General features: G+C 37.8%; 1 protein-coding gene across 1 annotated transcript in view; it reads right to left on the bottom strand.

Annotated features, from left to right (window-relative positions):
- TRPM3 (transient receptor potential cation channel subfamily M member 3) overlaps window positions 1-19,031 on the bottom strand; it is a 146,311-nt gene that overhangs the window by 118,460 nt on the left and 8,820 nt on the right. The window contains exons 3-5 of the mRNA XM_050913591.1: window positions 16,121-16,245; window positions 6,972-7,144; window positions 2,544-2,572 (exon numbers count right to left, since the gene is read on the bottom strand). Coding sequence (XP_050769548.1) covers window positions 2,544-2,572; window positions 6,972-7,144; window positions 16,121-16,245 — 327 coding nt within the window. The remainder of the gene's footprint in view (window positions 1-2,543; window positions 2,573-6,971; window positions 7,145-16,120; window positions 16,246-19,031) is intronic.

Genomic DNA, 19,031 nt, shown 5'->3' on the forward strand with positions numbered 1-19,031 from the left:
ATCTAAGTAGTCCAAGATGACAGTTGATGAGCCTCCTTTAAATCACTAGAGCAAACATGAGATCTTTTTACATTTTAATCCATGATGGTAGCTGTTAACCCCAGTTTGAATACCACTGCCTCAATGGTTCGACTTCACCTATTTCCAAAGCAAATTTTAAGGATGTAAAATCTCTGTCAGACAGTTACAGAGAACAGAAAATTCTGGCAGTATTCTGACCAAGATTTAAATCTTTTGGTAGATGAAGCTTTCAATATAAGGAAGATGTCTGGATTTAAAAGAAAAATGTCATTAGCACATGATGAATATGTTTTCAAGGCCATTTGTCAGATTTGCAAATATCACACAAAAGCTTATTTTGCCCTTCTAATCGCTACTGAAAACACATTACTCCTTTCTAACACATGCCAAACAGAAATTTTATTACTGATATGTATGTGCTCATACATGCAAGACAAAGAAAATGATTGTATATTTCCCAAAATAGTTATGCATATACAAGAACATGCTGTAAGTACATGCTATGCTATGCTATGCTATGCTACGCTATGCTATACTATGCTATGCTATGCGTCGCATCCAGATTCTGATGCTGCTGACAGATAATTATACATGTACTTCTAAAGAAAAACTTACAACATTCCTAATTAATTCACAACCTCTTTCATTCAAATTAAAAACTCTTACATAGGCTACATGCGATCATCTTATGTATATAAATCATTTGTGTCCTTGTCTTCCTCTACTGCTCCAGTAAGATCATTCACATGAAGGAAAGTAAGCATTTGTGATAGAAGTGTTTGGCAATCATGCTGTTAGCTCCTTAAGGATTTGAGAATATTTCAGTTAGTAGTAACAATTCAGATAATAGCAACTACTATACCACATGAACTGAAGGCCTTAATGCAAAAAGGAGGAATGAACTGCATATTGTAAAAATGCAAACATGAGTGCAGAGCCAAAAGGGGGAAACCTTAGGCAGGATTTTTGAAGATTCTGTAAGTACTGGTAAAGGGTCTTTTTACGTAATGTAAGGTAATTCTAGACCACACTTGTTAATGAGAAAGCATTGTTCTGGCTAATCACAAAATGGGTGAAACCCACCGTATGTCAACCTATTGGAGTGACTTTGCCTGAAAGTGATTAACAGTCCTCAGATCAGACCTATTAGCTGAGTTGCTCCATTGGCAATTATTCTAATCTAACCCTCTGTGGAGTGGCAGGAATGAATATTTTATGACTTGTAACTTCCAACGCCACTTTTTGTAGACAGATTTCTTTTGAGTTTCTGGTTGGAGGCAAGACTGATATACCTATTGTGTTACTCAGCAATGTTCTGCAGAAGTGGTAACAACGTACATCTTAGCAAATGACCAGGCCATTCTAGCACGCTTCACAGAAATCCTTTGTTACCATCTAGGAGTGTCATAATTGGAGAATTTGCAATAGGTCGTCTCTAGTAATTAGATGCTTCATTTCTTTCCTTCCTCTGTTTATAGATTACATAATCTGTTTGGTGATACATTAAGTTCTCTTTCTGTACTGGCCACTAGTATTTTCCCAGGATGGGAAAAAAAAGACTAGCTGCACTTTCACATCTTGCGGGACCATAAGATATTCATTGATTTCTAATCCAATGCCAATACCAGTTTTCTGGTGAAAATCATTCAACCTTTTTTATTTTAAACACTTTCTTTTGAAACATTTCTTTGCACTATTGTGACGCATTGGAAAGAAGGTGTAAGTATACAGTATTTGGGAAAAAGCAGCTGCAAAGGGGATAAAAAATCTACAATGTGCAGAAGACTTTCCAGGCATCAGAGGGAGGAGGAAATGTATTGTGTGTGGGATTCTAGAAAAGAAAAGAAATTCTCAACATTTTAGAGGATATGTTGATCCCTATTCCTTCTGAATAAAATTAAGTGTTGAAACATAAGACTTTAGAATAACTTCAATCAAGGAATACTGTAGCTGAGAGGAGCCTGAGGGATGCACAAGAATTTTAGAAAAAGAATAATTAAATGCTAGGTCAACAATATCATGGCAGACTATCTCTTGAGGATGAATGCCTAATGACTTTTAGTTATCCTTATACAGACAGTCAATTAGACCACATTTTTCTAAACTGAAAGTTAATTCAGGGCTCAAAGACAATAAGGACTTGTGTGATTTTTGGGAAAATGAAGTCCATACGTGAAAAATCCTGCATAAATTGCAATTTTTCTGTGTTCATTCTTGGAAAAGGATTCCAACAAGGTAAATTACTCGACTGTTCAGAGTAAAACTTGTCGCTTTTGTTCTAATCAGATAACTAGATCCTTATGTCATGGGCCTGGGGTTACAGTGGATGCCAATCTGAATGTGGTCCAACAGCATGCTCTCAGTGCACATAAGGCAAACCACGCACTTGTGCTATGTTAGAGAACTGTATCAAGTGTAGCTTTTATCCCACCTCCACTCTGTTTGTCACTAGTGGGCCTGCATCTGAAGTATTGGATTCAGGTTTGGTCTGTCCACTTCAAGAAGGATAAGGAGAAACTGGCGAGCATCCAGAGAAAAGCTGCTAAGGCATATAGTGGCCTGGAGCATATGTCTGAGGAGAGTTTGAGACAGCAGGGCTTGTTTAACCTTTTGACAAGAAGTCTAAGGAGTAATCTAATACCCGCCTACAACTATCTGCAGGGGTGTTAAGAGTATGTTAGAGCCATACTCTTCTTGCTAGGGCCAGGCCCTGTGAAGGGAAAATGGCCACAAACAGTAGCTCCAGATCAGACACTGATGGTGGGGTGGGGAAAGTTTCCAAACACTTTGCTGGAGCCCATATAGATGGTTGAATATCCATTATTGGAGGTTTTCAGGCCTGGCTAAACAAAGCTGTGGGCAAGCTTATCTAGCATTGACAATAGTCCACTTTGAGAGGATACTCAGACTGGGGACCTTCAGAGGTCTGTTCCAGCCCATATGAAACCTATCATTCTACGAATAGCTGTGAACCCTCTTGCGTTCAAGGCAGTGTGACAGAGTTTACTATTATGAGCACTTCCAGAAGCAGTGAATCAGAAATCAGTAAACTGGCAGCAATGAATTACGTCAGCCTGACATGCTGTAGATCCCTGCATGCCAAGAAACAGTATAAGCATAGCATCATAGCTGGAAACACTTACTGTATCTCTGACAAATTACAGCTTTTGAGCTGAGACATTTTATTGCATTTAAAATCTCTGTACATTTGTCATGAAAACTTTCTTCTCATTAATGCAATATTTTTGGAATAGGATGAACTAAAATTGCTTTAACTCCACTTTTCAATGTAAAAATTGTTACATGAGCTGTCAAATTATCCATGCAATGCTGTACAAATAAACCATATGGCAGAGATGGTCACAAAGATATTTTTCCTTCCTTCCAGAGCATATCTTAAGGTGATGTCCCTGCCTTTAAATTCCTGCAAAAAGTCCAGGACTCAAATGTTTGTGTGAATTGGAAACCAGAAACATTTCTGATCAGATCACCTTCAATATTTCCTTTTGATCTTGAAACAGTTTTAGAAAAGTTCATCTTACTTTCAACATGTCGTACTACAAAATGATACACTTTGAAACTTCATGAGTTTGAGACAACTTGTGGCTCACTGCAAGAGATGGTTGCTGGGCTGTGTTAAAATAGTCTTCACTTGTGAAAATAAGAAAGACCCGCCCTGAGCATTGAAGCATCAAATTGACCTCTAGCTAAATGCACAACTGAGTGACTCTGTCCTGAACCTACAAACTCAGACTGACCCACAAATGCAACTGTACCCTCTGCTTGCCTGAAAAGCATTTTTTAATTCCTGAATATTTGCTGTGGACAAAATGAAAGCTATGGAAGTGGTGAAAGCTAAAAAGGTAGAGTGGAAACAGAGTATTCAATGAAATCTTTTCTCTAGTGTTCATAGGGGGCATAAGGCAAGCTTATTATTATTATTATTATTATTATTATTACTATTATTTAATAGTACACTCATTCAGGAAATTAGATACTGCTGAATGACTGAGTGATGCCATATTAGGAACAAAAACAGCTGAGTCTTTCAGAATTTTCTGGCATACTTAACGACCTGATTTAACCTTAAATTTTATAAAAGAGACTGCCACTGTCCTAATCTATTTGAAGGGAATACTGTTTTCTGTGTCTTTAATAGATGAGCACAAGCTTGAAGTTTCCCTTTGTGAATACTGTGTGATCCCAAACATCCAGGAGAGCTATCACAGCACTAGAGAAAGATACAGTTGAAGCAAAGCAAAGTGAATAAGAAGAAATGACAAGCCTCACATGTAAAAGTCAGGCAGGCTTAAAAATAAGAATAAAATCTTCTTTCAGCACTATTGTCCAGGGACAGGCTGTGAAATAAGAAGTTACCAACTGTTTATTCATTCCTAAATCTGTTCCATTTTCTAGCCCTCTGCTCTTTTGTTTAGCGGTTAACTAAAAATTGTACCTTTTCCTGACTCACCAGCAAACAAGTGTCTGATGCTGTCAGTGTTTTTCTCCACTCTACATGCTTACTACTGGAAAATGGTAAGTAAGGACACACATGCATGGCTGCACACACTCCCGTTTGGATGAAGATCCCTTTGCAGCAGTGCCCCTGCATGCACAGGGTCGAGGATCTCCATTGCTCTGCTAGGAATGAGGGTAAGGAAAGGCATCAGAAAGTGGCCATCTGTTTGGCTGACCTAACAGGGCAGGTGGTCCTTCTCTCATCCATATGGTCACCTTTCTATTAACTAGAGGCTGGGTAGGACTCAGTCACCTTCTTTTAAAACAAAGGAAAACAAAACGTGGCAGAAACATTCTGGATGTCACTGGACCAAGACGTACAAATCTTACCAGCGGCCTTCCTTCTTAACAGTTCTCTGACATTTCTATTTTGAAGAAGTGTTGTGAGACCCAAGTGTTTTTGTGTTTATAAGGGAGAAGGACTTGGGAGGGAGAGGTTAAATGATAAAGAGACTCTGTCACAAAGAAAAGGGAAGAGAAAAGGAAGATACATACTCCTGGGGGGTGGGGGGTGAGGGGTGCAGGTGGGGCTGCAGAGAGAAACCAGAGAAGATAAATCCTTCATTTTTTGTAGGTGTTTGAAGAGGTCAGGCAAGCATTTGACTTGAACCACCAAAGTCTGGAGGTTCATCCATCAATCACTTTTCAACAGATAAGGCTCTTGTCCAAATCTGAATTAGGTTAAATCTCTCTAAAGAGATTTATTTTTTAACATAAAGATTTCCCCAACACAATGTTGTGCTGTAAACTGCAAAAGCTCACATTTTCTTATAAATGTCCTCAAAATAATTATTATTTAAGGCACAGTTTTCTACAGTTTGATTACATCATATATGCCATTTTCAAATGTGAATTTTTGTTGCTGGTCAACCTAGGATTAGATCATACTATCTCCATATGCTAAGGAAACGCATAGACATGCACACACTGCTTAGGATGCACACACATTTGTGCATACCTATGCACTGCTCTCTGAGAAAAAGCAATATATACTCTGATATCATAAAAACATAAGCCTGTAGTGTATGTAGTTCATGCAGTGGTGTTGAAAGGTGTAAGCAGCACACCATTTTAATTTCAGCACAGATTATACTCGTCTTACAGAAAGCTTTGTCAAGCACAACCAACACGCTACTTTATGTTCACCCCATTGGGCCTGCCTGTAATTCATTATCATCTGATGTCTGAGAGTCTAAATGTGTTTCCTAGTCTCATTCCAGTTTCAAGTGCCTATATCACAAAAACTGTCACCGTTCATGGCCTCAAAATTGCATGTTTACAGAGAGTCATCAGCAGAAAGGCTGTGCATATGATCTCTCTTGAAAAATGGTTCTGTTTTCATTCCTAAAGGTACTTTATGCAGGTACAACACTGAGGTTTGTTTGTGAGACTAAAAAAATTCCTGCCTGGCTAACATCCAAAGGAAGACTTCTTCCCTATGTACGGCCTGGGTTCAATTTCTAGAGCTGATCCTTTTTTCTTTTGATAGCACTAAGTTTCTAAAAACTAAATGATTGTAAACAGAAGCAAAAAAAAAAAATCCAAAATCTCTAGAAAGAAATTAACTCCCCATCTAAATTAAGCATCTGTACACTACAGAAATAATAATACTAATATTGAGATATCATCTTTTATTTTATCCACACAGAAGTGCTTACTTAGGTGATTATCTACTTTTCATTTTATGTAGGAAAGCGGTACATGATTATAAAAGAAAAAAAATTATAACTTTGAGAGAAAAACTAGGGCTTCAGTATGATCATGATGTGGAATGTATCATTATGATTGTAAGAGATGAAGTGAAAGGAACATCTAACCTCATATTCTGCCTCTGGCTGTGGCTAACGACAGCTGCCTAGGAAAAACTAATAAACATAGTGCAAACATACAGTAACACTTCCATAGGATACTCTCTCTGCCTCTAAATACCAATGGCTCTGGGATTGCTTGAGTTGTCCAGTCATTTCTCCTGCAACCATGCAGGATTTTATATACCTCTACACAACTCAGACATCTCTCTTTCAACCTGCAAGTCTTCATCATAAAAAGCTCTCCCTTACTTTTTTTCACCCTTTTCTTTACCTTTACTAATTCCACTATATTCTTTACAAAACAGAAAGGGAACAGAACTGTATACAGTTTTAAGGAGATAGGGGTACCAAAGACCTAAGTTGAACCTGAAGAGCCTTGACAAATATTGTTTGAAACTTATCAGAAACAAATTCAGCTATTTGTGCTGTACCCTTACCCACAGTACTCTAAAATCAAATTTTATTATCTTTGTTCACCATTATTTGCTTTTATTAGCTCATGCTCACCATTTTAGACAGTAGAACTACTCCCCAAAATATAGAGACCTTATTGCCTATTTAAACTCATAGTGTCTTCGATACAATTGCAATTATAAAACAATACAAGCAAAATGTTACTCACTTGTATTTATCTTCTGAAGTGAAATGTGCTTTTCCAGCTGTCTACGAAGCTTCACCTCTGCTCCATATTTGCCAGTAGTGCCATTGTCAGCCAAAATAAAATGAGAATGCATACTGTTGAGCACAGTCAACTTACTCATGGGATTGGACATTGTCTGGTATGGTCGGACCACCTGCATTTTAGAGACAGAGGAAAAAAAAAGTACTAAACTGAAAAGACTCTCTGAACTAAATCAATTATAAGATACCAGCTGACAAGATGATACAAAAGAAAAAAATATATCGAAATTGTTTGACGTATTGCACTTAAGCACTGCTGTCTTCTATGTGTAAAGTAGAAAATAACCTTAGCACTTAAACCAGTGTGGCCACCTCTTGTAAACACTGACCTTTTAGATGCAGACACTGCTTAAAGGGTTTTCCATGGTAATCTGTTTCAATAGCATCAATGGCCACTGTTTCAGTGTTAAGTCCAGCTAATGGTCAGTCCTCCAAAGGTCTGTGTGACTTCACACACATACTGTACACCCTGTCTGCTGCTGTCTTTCAATAGTGTTGCCGTAAATCCTCACCTCATCTGATCAAAATCTTTGATTCCTCCTTCACAGACCCCACCCAGCACCATGCCCCCTGTTCTAGCTCATTCGGAGCCACCAGCACAGGAGGTCCTCTGCAGACACACCAATACAGGTGAGTTCTACTCTTGGAGAGGTGTACACATGCTATTACACCACATTTCCAATTTCCTTGGAAAAAACTGTTGGCCCATTCTTAGCATAGTACAAAGGCAGTTGCTTGTGTTCACAACAGCTTTAGAAAGTTTCCATTCAATGGGGAGTTTGCTACACTTTCTTTGATTTTTTTTCATCAGAAGAAACTCTTCTGCAGACAAACAGAGTAAATTGTTGCAGAGTTATCCCACTGATAGCTTCCAGACAGACCAAGTAATAGCACTGGGCCACATTTGGCTGTCAGCTATTTTGATGGGTCTCCAGTGACGTAAGAAAGACTGCACTGATGTGGCAAAAGAACTGGTGTTGTGTCGAGGGATCCTGGCTGATCATTCAAAGACATTTGCTAGAAATATTGTTCCCTGCATAGTTTACGTATGTCTTGTCTTTTTGGAAAGACAAAGCTCCTGAAAATTTGTAAAATGAAGTCCTAGCTGAAGAAATGCTGAAGTGACTTGCTACAAAACTCAGTTGGGCTATACTTCATCTGCAAGGGATTTTCTTCACAGCTCTGGCATTGTTCATTTTGCAAATCTAACAAAATCTTGTGCTTTTTAATGCACAAAAGTGTACATTCAAGTTTTGACAAAAATGCTTGCAGACAGAAATATATTAACTTATTAATTTCTTCCTAAGCTTCTCTCCCTTTTTGTTATTCTAAAGAGCTCTCTAATTGAGACATAATTCTTTATAAATAATATATGTTAGTAATTCTTTGGCCATAGTTCTCTATTATTTTCACTTGCGAATGCTGGCAGCACTTTGGCCAACTCTTGGATGGCAAGGGGAAACCCACAGACTTCTTTTGCTGTTATAAACTGTCACACAGAGGGTACTCTGTAAGCTGTTCATCCTGCAAAAGGGAGGAAATATGTCTGAGAACACCAAGAGGGCAACTGGCCAACAGCAAGGCAGTGCAGTCCACAGGTGATAGCTTTGGGTCCAGTTTCTTTTATACTGTTTCTTTTGGTGCCCCATTCATAAAACACATATTCGACAGGCACATATAGCTTAACAAATATCAATATGCTGTTGGAACATGTTCATTAACTAGCTTACACAGACACAAAAACGAGGCGTCCCATGCGACAGTCAGAAAGAAGAAGGTTCTTTCTCACATGCCTAAGAATCAAATAAAATCAATCTAAAACAGTTACAGAATTTTTTGAACTGATACCTGCCCCATCTCTCAATATATAGAGGGCATAGGCCAGCAAGATCTGACAGAAGAGGAATGACTTGAGCTGCCTGTTCATTGTATGATTACAAGCCACTGTGCATGCAATTCTACTGACAGCTTGTGGTTTGTCCCCAAGAGCCACAGCTCAAAACTTTCTAATGGTGACAGCTTGATCTGCAGTTCTAATGAGCTGCAGCACCAAAGGCTCCACACATTGACTCAGTAATGCTGCTGCAGGGCAGATTAGAAGGCTATGCTTTGGTTCTGTGTCTGCTGTTTAGCTACAAGGTGAACTTATTATTAAGAAATTTTATAGATGTGAAAATGAGAATACAATAATTTTCAATTGTACTGTTCACAGTATGCACAGTTCAACAGCTGAAATACTTTTATTTAATAATAAATTTTGCAAACCACATTGTCAGACTCTTTTCCTGATTAAAGGATAAGCAAAATCTTCAGGAAGGCAAGAAAATCCTAGGCTTTGAGGCTATTTCCTTGAGGTGAATTGCTTTTCCACAACACTCAGCGGATTTTCAATTTCTCACTCTTGCAGTTCCCATTCTTTTGTTCTTTTCAATCCCTTACATTTTAGAGGCAAATTAAAAGGTTGGGAAAATTTTTACTTTAATGTCTTCCCATCCTCTTTCTGCACTGAGAAGAGGGAATAATGTTCCCTGGCATCTTCCTCTGCAGAGTTGAAAGGAAGCATTTATGCTCAAGACAACTCCTCTAAACATAGGTTAATGAATGTGACAGCAGCCATGCTGTGAAGCAATACTCACGCTGCACGGGCTGAGGGCATTCGGTCAATAGGTGACGAGCTGGGCTAACCCCAGCAGTTGCCTTTGCACCCTGAGGTGGCAGCAAGCTTGAATAAAAAGCACTGTTATATTCTGTTTACATTCCCTGTGGGCACATGACACTCAACATAGGGACAGCACTTAAAAAATCGCTCAGGGTAACTCACCATGGACAATGAGCACGCATGTGTCATGTGATCCAACACATGAACCTGAGCAGCCTAGGTGAAGGCAAAGAATTTACCACAAACTTAGTGTGTTCAGAGCAGTGGCGGAAAAAGAAAGAGATGCATGCTTTGCTTCTCAAAAAGTAGTAGCTGTTGTTCAAATTAAGCCTTCTCTGCAGCCTCACTGTGCTGCTGTACACCAGGGAATAAAGTAGCTCCTGGTTTAATTTAGAGGATCCTGGAAGCATCATGGTCCAAATTCTTTGCATATGCTACAAATAGGCCAGTCCCCTGCTTCGCCCCAGGCCTGCTTCCCACCTTGTAGTTTGCAATGAGAGAGCTGAATCTCTTTTCCTTACATCTTTCCTTAGAGTAATTATTTCCTGACCCGGCCTGCAAGGGGGCTCTGATACTTTGATGCTGGATAAAAGTTATAGTAAAACAAACTTGTGAACTAACTATTTATGGTTATTCGTAATCTTTTTTTCCCCAGCAATTCAATTTATTCTCAAAGAATAACATCTTTCCGGAAGGATAATTGCAAAATAGCTACAAAACCCAAGTCAAAATTGGTAACAACAATTCAACAACAATGAAGTAATATACACTTACTAATTAGTTGCCTGAGATTTGTAACTTTTATTGTTATTCTGAAACCTGCAGAAAATAAGTAAAGCAAAATATAACCTTTCTGACACTGTAAAAACAAAGAAGTGTGAGAGACAGAAGGAAGCAGTCTCATGCTATAAGCTAACTTTGTTATTCAGATTACTATGAAAGAACGAAAGGCCTGTCTTGACGGTCTGATGTACGTGTTGTCTGGTACACACATACAGAGCAGGTAATATGAATGCTGGTCTTTCTGACAAGACTCACTGGAATGTGTTTTAAAGACCGCGGTTTAAAGTGGTGAGTTCTGTCTACATACCTATCAACCTTGACAGCTATGTGATTTTTTTTCATATACATGAATGGTAAGGAGACATTAATTCTAAGGTGAAGCTAATTCTTGAATACATGCTTTTTCTGATTTGGATAACCTTTGGTAATCTCAGGGAGGTAGGTGGTATTCTGAAAATGAAGGGGACTTGGTACTGGCAGAATGAAGTCCTTTATAATGAAACATTTACTGATGGGATCAGGGAGAAGGGAGTGGGCAGGACTTGGTGTGTTGATGAAAATAAGCCTTTCTCAGTTAGTTCGGCTGTAATATATGGTAAACAATTCCAGTTCTTTAAGCTTTAAGCTTTTCTCATTGGTTATGTCTTCTGCACCTCCTGTTTGCTCTTATTTCCTTGACTTGTCTTATAGCTAGACGTTGGTCTCATCTGTTCCCAGTGCCATAAGAATGAATGATTCCCAAGGTCGTATATCAGTCCTGCTACTAAATTCCAGCATAATACCCATCTTTCTGAAAAAGCACTGAGTTATGATGTAATCGAGTTGTTAACTATTAATAATTACCTGGTGACTCACTACAGCATGGAAGGTCCCCACCTTTCCTGAAGAAGTTGTCTAGTCTGTTATTGTCTAGGGATTTTGCGAATTTCATGCTAGCAGCTGCTCCATGACAGGCTGACTTCTAACTTCTCCGTTGTGACCCCACCCTCCGAAGTGCACACAAGCTTCCAGCTTTTAAATTTCCTCCCTATTCCACCATCCAAATCAATACTGAAAAAAGCTGAAGATATAACTGAGCAAGTAGAGCAACACTGCAGAGTTCTGCTGTGAGTACGGTTTGAGCATCCCAGAGAAAACTTTGCTGATGACATGTTCTTACCTCCAGGTATAGTTATAAAATTCAGCAACTGCACTAATATAAAAATCAGTTACTCTGAAACTGCAGTCTTTACTAGATCGGAAGCATTATCTAGAAACAGACTTAGAAAGCCACGTTTTATTTTTTAACAAAAGAAATATCTAAGGATGTTTGGATTCAGCTTATGTTTAGTCCAATATAAATTTAGCTTTTATATAAAAAGGGACAATATTTGCTCCTTATTTTTTTGATTTTAGCTGTATAGGAGAGTAGGTTTCAAGTAGCAGTATACTCATTGCTTGAGTTTTATTGAATTTATTTTCTCTGAATATTCTGAGCAGTACAAAAGAATAGGCATCTGTTATCAGTGAAGCCCATAAAGAATATGTGCAACTGGCAGTGATAGTGCTTCCAACATTTGAGTTCTACGAAGTAAAAAATATAATTTATTCTGGAACACAGAGTGCATGAAAAGGGTTAATATACATATAAAAATATATATATAACATATATGATGTTATATATATATAATTATATTCTATTATATATAATAGTATATATAACATATGTTATATATAATATATATTTGTATAATAAATATATATTTATTCTATAGCTATAAATTTGCTGTGAGAAAGTAGTTTTCTTTCTGATAACACTTTTTGCTTTTATGTAGCACTTTTATCTGCTTATGCACAAGTCTACAAAGTAGGCTTATATTTTGGGTTGTGCATTCTGCTGCACTAAATGATAAAAGCCGGCCACTACTGCTTCCTTTTCACTGGCTAAAGCCTTTGTTAAAAATAATCAGTATTTTACTTTTTCCAAAATTTCTGCTGAGCTTCATTTTTGCCATACTCTAGTTGTTGAGCATAACCAAAAGATGAATGAAGTAATATAGGGAAAGAAATACACTATAATCCATGGCTATAACAGTACTCTAAGGGAGACAAATAAAACCCAAGAAATTTGGAGGGAATTTAGGAATTTCTTCTTATGTCAACCTGCTGGATCCACATATGGAAGGATTTTTATAGCAGGCATGGAAGAGTGGGTGTAATGGGTTTTGTAGTCATTCAGCATAGCAGCACAGAAGCTCAATTTTATTTTCAATTAGTTCAGTAAGAAAAAGTAGGGTTTTTTTGTTCTCAAAACTTTAATTACTAAAAAAGTGTATTCTATTTAAGTTAGTAAGTTATATACTACAGCATCTTGACTGATCAATGACATATCACAGTATCTGGAAATGTCCTTTTCACTGAGTCGCACAATAAAAGCATATTTTGATTTAAGTCTCAAATACTAGCTTCTTTGGACTAAAAATAAAACTTATTTGAATGATTGCATTGAGCAAAAGGAAAGTACTAAAATCAGCGTTCTCTTTGTAATCCAGGCACTGTTCCTACTGAGGTGACTCGGAATTAAACCCAGAAGCAGAGGGAACAGACTCTGAAAGCAAAGATGCGCATGCCACGAAGACTCACGAAGTGCACTCTTTTAAAAGGAAGAATGGCTCTGTATGTAGGGAGAAACTTGTTTATAATCCAAGTTTTCTACATGACTGAGCAAGCCACGTTACTTTCTCAGTTCTTCTATCAGAAAATTGGAAATACGGCAACTACCTACCTTTCCTTTGCATGCTTTGTTTTTAAATTAGAATCTAAGTAAGTGTGTTAAGAGGGGCACTATTTTCTGCTATATTGCTTTTACAGTACCGGAGTAAGACAAGTCTTTTTAGGGATCTTTAACCATCACAATATAACAAATAGCAAACTACAGTAATATTTTGCTTAACTTGGCCAGTTCTCTTTATGGCTCTGAGGAAAGCCCTTGGGATTCCCAAGAGCTGACTGATTTGGATGGACTGGTAAATGTAATAAAACTCCTCAGCTATGACTTCAAGATCCATACAGGCCAGGCAAGGGCTGGAGCATTAGCAGAGGGACAGCTCTGCTGAGCACGCCTGAGTTGCCATGAGGCACAGGGAGGCAACATGCACTGGGGTATGTGCAATGGCAATAACTCCCCCCCTTCCCTCCCCCTCCCCAAATCCCATGACTAAGACAATTTTCTGTATCTATCTGATGCTGGAAGGGTATGTTTTGACAACTCTTCAGTTCTGATCATAATTTAGCTAGACATAGTGCATATAGGCATAAAGCCGCATTGATACTAGAGTCTGACAGGCCTTTTACTATTGGTTGACTTTTTTTCCCCCCTGCATAATCCTTTGCAGCCTTTGTTGCTTGCTTAATGATGATTCATTTTACATGCTTATGGTACTATTTACATTTCCCCTTCTTGGTTCATTTCACAGCATTCACCTCTAATGAGCCAGTCAATATGGTACACTTTGATTTTCAAAAAGCTTTTGAAAAGCTTCCTCACCAAACGGTTCTAAAGAAACTGCACACATTGGATAAGAGGGAAAGTCCTTTGAGGGATTACTAACTGGAGAAAGCTGAGGGGAAGGGAGGGAAAACAGTAAGAAGGAAAAGTTAATTTTTGCAAAGACTGAGTGTTACTAAGAAGATTTAGTGACATAAGTGGCCCACCTCAAGCTGGGTCATGTTCTGTTCAAGGGATTTGGGGTTAATAAGAGTGTGAAAAGCTTACAGATATTTCAGTGGACTAAGAAGAGTTAAAGAAAGCCTTCATAAAGCAGCCTGACTAGGCAATAAAATAGAAGATGAAATTCAATATCGGTAAGCATACATGCAGATTACATGTGCATTAGAGATGGATAAAAGCAGAAGTGCTTCAGCATTGCATCATGCCATTGATCAATCTTTTTATGAAAATATTAGGGGCCAGGAGGTTCAAAGGAAAAGTTTTAATTTTGTCTATCACAGATACATTTCGGAACTATTTTTGTCCTTAGTGATGACCCTGTAACTGTAATCCTACTGATATAATTGTGGCTGCATTAATAGAAGACTTTACCCAAATTTGTTTTCTTTACTGTTTTTTAAACTTTTGCCACTTTCTGTCTGATGATCTAAAAGTATTAACCTTTTTTGATTTACTAGAAAGCTTTTTTTTTTAAAAAAAGTTAGCATACAACTTGGTTTCCTGTTAAACTGGAAGGAAGAGGAAAATGCCCCTTAAAGAAATCAGAAATTGTGGGGGGAGCTGTTCCAGTTGGCTGGAATGGCTCAGAAACCAACTTCTTTCTTCAGCTCTTTCTGTAAAAGAAGGCTCCAGAGCCCCTTTAACAGGTGGTGACTAGCTGAGAACAGAGGTAGGTAGCTTTCCAACAGGTGGAAATAACTTATGGAGAAATAACAATGTCCCAAAATTCATGACTAATTTGATGGCCTTTCTTGCCTTCTTTCTTCTTGCAACACTTCCAGAACTCCATGCATAGTCAGTAAAGACTGCTTTTTTGAAATTGATGTTTACATTATACTTCTTTAACAAGACACACCTCATCTTTGTGATTAGCTATTCCTGCTAGTCACCTTTCGCACTGCATCTCAGAAGAGTTCATTAGTGACTCAGAATTACTGCTGCAGAGTCCCATCCTGCTTGTTTGTATATTTTGGTAACCCTATTATACAAGCACTAGAGGTATTAGAGTACAACACCCCATGCTAACACAATTCCCCCTAATGGCTATACTTTAATAGTGAATTGCAATGAATTCCAGTTGGATCAATTTCTTCATACTCACTGTAATCCCTTCTTAGCTAACTGATAATTGAATCTTCTTCCCATCCCCAACTTGCTAATGGTTTAGAGTAACGTAGGAAAAAAACCCCACATTCATTATGCAGAATGAAGACTCTATCTCTTCTCCACTCAAAGTCAGCCACTGGATCCCAGGCACATTGCTTGGGAACGCACCAGAGATGAGGAAAAAAAAGGCTCAGAAAAGCTTCAGTTGTCATATAACCAGTGTAAGTAAACCATTCATGTATTTAAAATTGGGGGATTAATCCTTCTGTGTGACAGTATAGGCTTAAAAGAGAAGAATGATGTGAAAGAGTACAAGAAACACTGACTCTGCCCTTCAAAGGTGACCGAAATAATGATTCTTTGAGGTCTGATCTCATGTCCAATATACTTATAAGACTTTTCACAACTGCAGTAATAAAAATGTATAGGATGGAATATAGTATAAGGGGGACAGTCTGCAATTCTGAATTTAACCAATGCATCATAGTATTGTTTCAAAATAAATCAGACTTCAAGCTTTGCAATCAGTGTTTTCTTAGGCGCTTTTCAGGGTTCATAGTGTTCTAAGGATGAAACTTTAATATATTTTCAAGAGTAGCATTTAATGAAATTTCTTTATAATTTATTTTTAAAGAATGTACAGTGCAGGAATTTTTATTGTTGCCATGTCAAAACTGCTATCAACCATAATGGAAAACCTGTGTATGTATTGATATTTTGCTGCAGACATTAATTCTATGAGAAATTGTTAACTAAGGGATGAAGAGGAAAGGAAAAATAACTGGAAGATTTGTATATATTGGAGGTGATCTATGTCTGTGTAGGGCTTACATCTTTGCCAATCAGATCCTCTTGATTTTCCACAATCCCCCAGGGAGCTATACCGATGGTGCAGATCTTCCCCCGAGATTTTGAGGCATGATCTTTCAGTGCATCTCCAACATGCCGAATAACTCCTGGGAAAGAAACAGCATAAACCAGAAATTCATAATTATGTCCTTTTTGTTCATTATGGTATAGATTTAGTACAGAATTCTTTTTTAGGGAACATCTATGCATATACTTACAATTAAGTAAAGCTATGAATATATTCCTGTTGATTATTATTACAGTAGTACTGTAAGTCCATTTTATCTAATCTAAAAAAATACTAAATGAAGTAGCAAGAAAAAACTTACACAGCTCTAGAAATAAGAATGGAAATGTTGACAGCTGACTGTAACTTGTTTATCTGCACTTGTGTTCACAAACATATATGCATGCAAGCATTTGTACCATTCCCAAGCATAGAAAGCATAGAAAGAAGCACGGGAATTAACCGCCCCCCGCAATTCCCCCCCCAAAGTGTAGCTCGCACACAAATGTTCCCTTCTGTCTGAATAAAGGATGGAAAGGTGAAAACATCATTAAACTACTCTGTGGTGAGCTATTCTAGCATTCTTTCCAAACAAACTCAGTCACCTGAGATAGCTTCCAGTAGAGTATTAGCAACCCCCCTGGGGATCAGTGAGAAAACAGAAATTATTAGAGAGAGAATGACTGCTTTCTGATAACACTCCTTGTATGCTTTAGGCCAGCTTTGTCAGTGTTTCAGTGGTATCTCTGTGCAGAGGACAAGTACCATTCCTCCTTCCTTTTCATAAACTGATTTTTTCACCTGTGTATCAATAACTATTTTTGTGATGTGGCTGCACTGAAGCAGACCTCTGGATTTGCTGTGGATGTTATCTGTTACTCAGTTTCTGTGTTTGCTTCTTGTTCAGATTCCACAATTTCAAGATGACTGGATTCGAGTTACAACAGTCATACAATCGATCTGATTTTAGCCATAGTTTTTCTGCACCATAAATGAACCACGTAAGAAAAGAACCCACAACCTAACAAATCCTCTAAGTCCTGGAGTCTAATATCCTTCTTGTGGTGGAAAGGGAAAAAAACCCCCTGTACCTGCAATCAGCTATGAATTAAGCTATGATTCAGCAACCCGAATGATTCAAAGCAGAAAATCTGTCCAGACTGCAAAAACTTCTGCTATTTAGAATAATCAACTTTTGGCATGACATGAATATGCAGAACAACTTAAGTCATTTAACAGTCATGGTTATAGCCAGGTATGCACCATCCCTGTCACATCACTGATTCTCAGTCCAACAGCAGTATTTCAGGATTTTTAAATTATACTTTTCCTTAAGAGAAATCTGATTTAAAAATTCTTCATCAACAGAACAGACTGTACTCAGAAATTCTCAATTTGTGTGATTTCACATAGAGATAAAACACTTAATTGTCACCTACACAGTCTGAAAACTTCACCCCGGAGCAATCAACTGCTTTGCTCCAGAAATCAAAAACAGCAATGAGAGGTAACTGATAATGCAGAACTGCTTCTGGAATTATATGTTTTTAAAATAACACACAGCAACTGAACTTCATTGTTTTGTCAAGGTAATTTTTGATTACAGGAAAAAAAATCCTTTTCAACAGTAATTATGTTGACTTTCCTGGTTCGTTTGTATTGTTTCGGCATTTGCAACTATGATGATTCGAAAAATGGTATGAAGTAGTAATGCATTTGCCAAATGCAAATGCTATAGTCAGTCCTCGTTGACAAAATTTCAGTAGTTTGATTTCTACAGTTCCTGTGGTAATCCACTGCAATGAATGGACAATATCTACAGTTTTCTAATGTGCTTTTACATTAAAATTTGTATGTGTCTTTGCCATCGTCACTACAAGAGTATCTGGCAACTAACATAACCATTATCACCACAGTACAGGTCAACATTTAACCTGATTTTCTTCCTTGTTCTGCAGGGATGTGGAGGATATTACATACACGTAAGTCTGTCTATTTATTTATCTAACACTCCAGAAGCTATGCCTCTTTGCTACTTGTATTGCTGCTGTGATAAAACTGAGTATTGTTTTAAATTTCATGTGCTCTGGAAACTAAAAAGCTCAAGACTCCTATTAAGCATTCATATTCAAATACGGAGGAGTTGATCCACAATGCACTAAAATTAATGCATGATAGAGTGATTACTATGTTTTCCATAGACAGTAAGATGATACACTCTGTGGGATTACTAAAGTAATAAATTATAGCTTTGTTACTGCAGCAAATAAGAATGACGTAAGAATTTACAAGTACATGTCCTAGCTCAAAACTTTTTGCATTTACCTCTAGCAGAACTCTTTGATTCTCTTTCCCCTGACTCTCTCCTCTTTTCTGCCTCCTTCAGGGAGGGTAACTGGGAAGCCACTGCCCAACCTTTTTTATCTGGGGAACTATGTTTTGCAGCTTATTCCCCAAACCCACATGCTGTCTCCCAGCAGAGCTGGGCCAGCTGCTATCTTGGGTCATTAGGACACTCATATGGTATGTTACAGATGTTCTTAACTTTGAATAGAAATGGCAATGTTATCGCTCTTGCTGCAGGGGTAATAGAAAAAAAATTAGGTCAAGCTGTCTACAAGAAAGTAAAAAGTGATACTTACTCACAATAAACTTTTCCACCACACCCACAAAACAGAACCTTTTTTCCTTTCATACTTCATATCATCTTATAAGATAAAATAAAGGTCTTTTTTGTATGAAAATGTTTTCTGTTTTATGTAACAACAGTTTGACTTCTTCAGTTTCTGGTTAGTAGTCCCTCCCTGTAGCTTACTGCTGATCTTATAACGTCTTCACTGGCAATATACTACTATAACTGCCTCACAGGAGGCTTTATTTTCAGCT

Source organism: Gymnogyps californianus, chromosome Z (genome assembly GCF_018139145.2).
Source record: "Gymnogyps californianus isolate 813 chromosome Z, ASM1813914v2, whole genome shotgun sequence".
In the NCBI taxonomy this organism is placed as follows: Eukaryota; Metazoa; Chordata; class Aves; order Accipitriformes; family Cathartidae; genus Gymnogyps; species Gymnogyps californianus.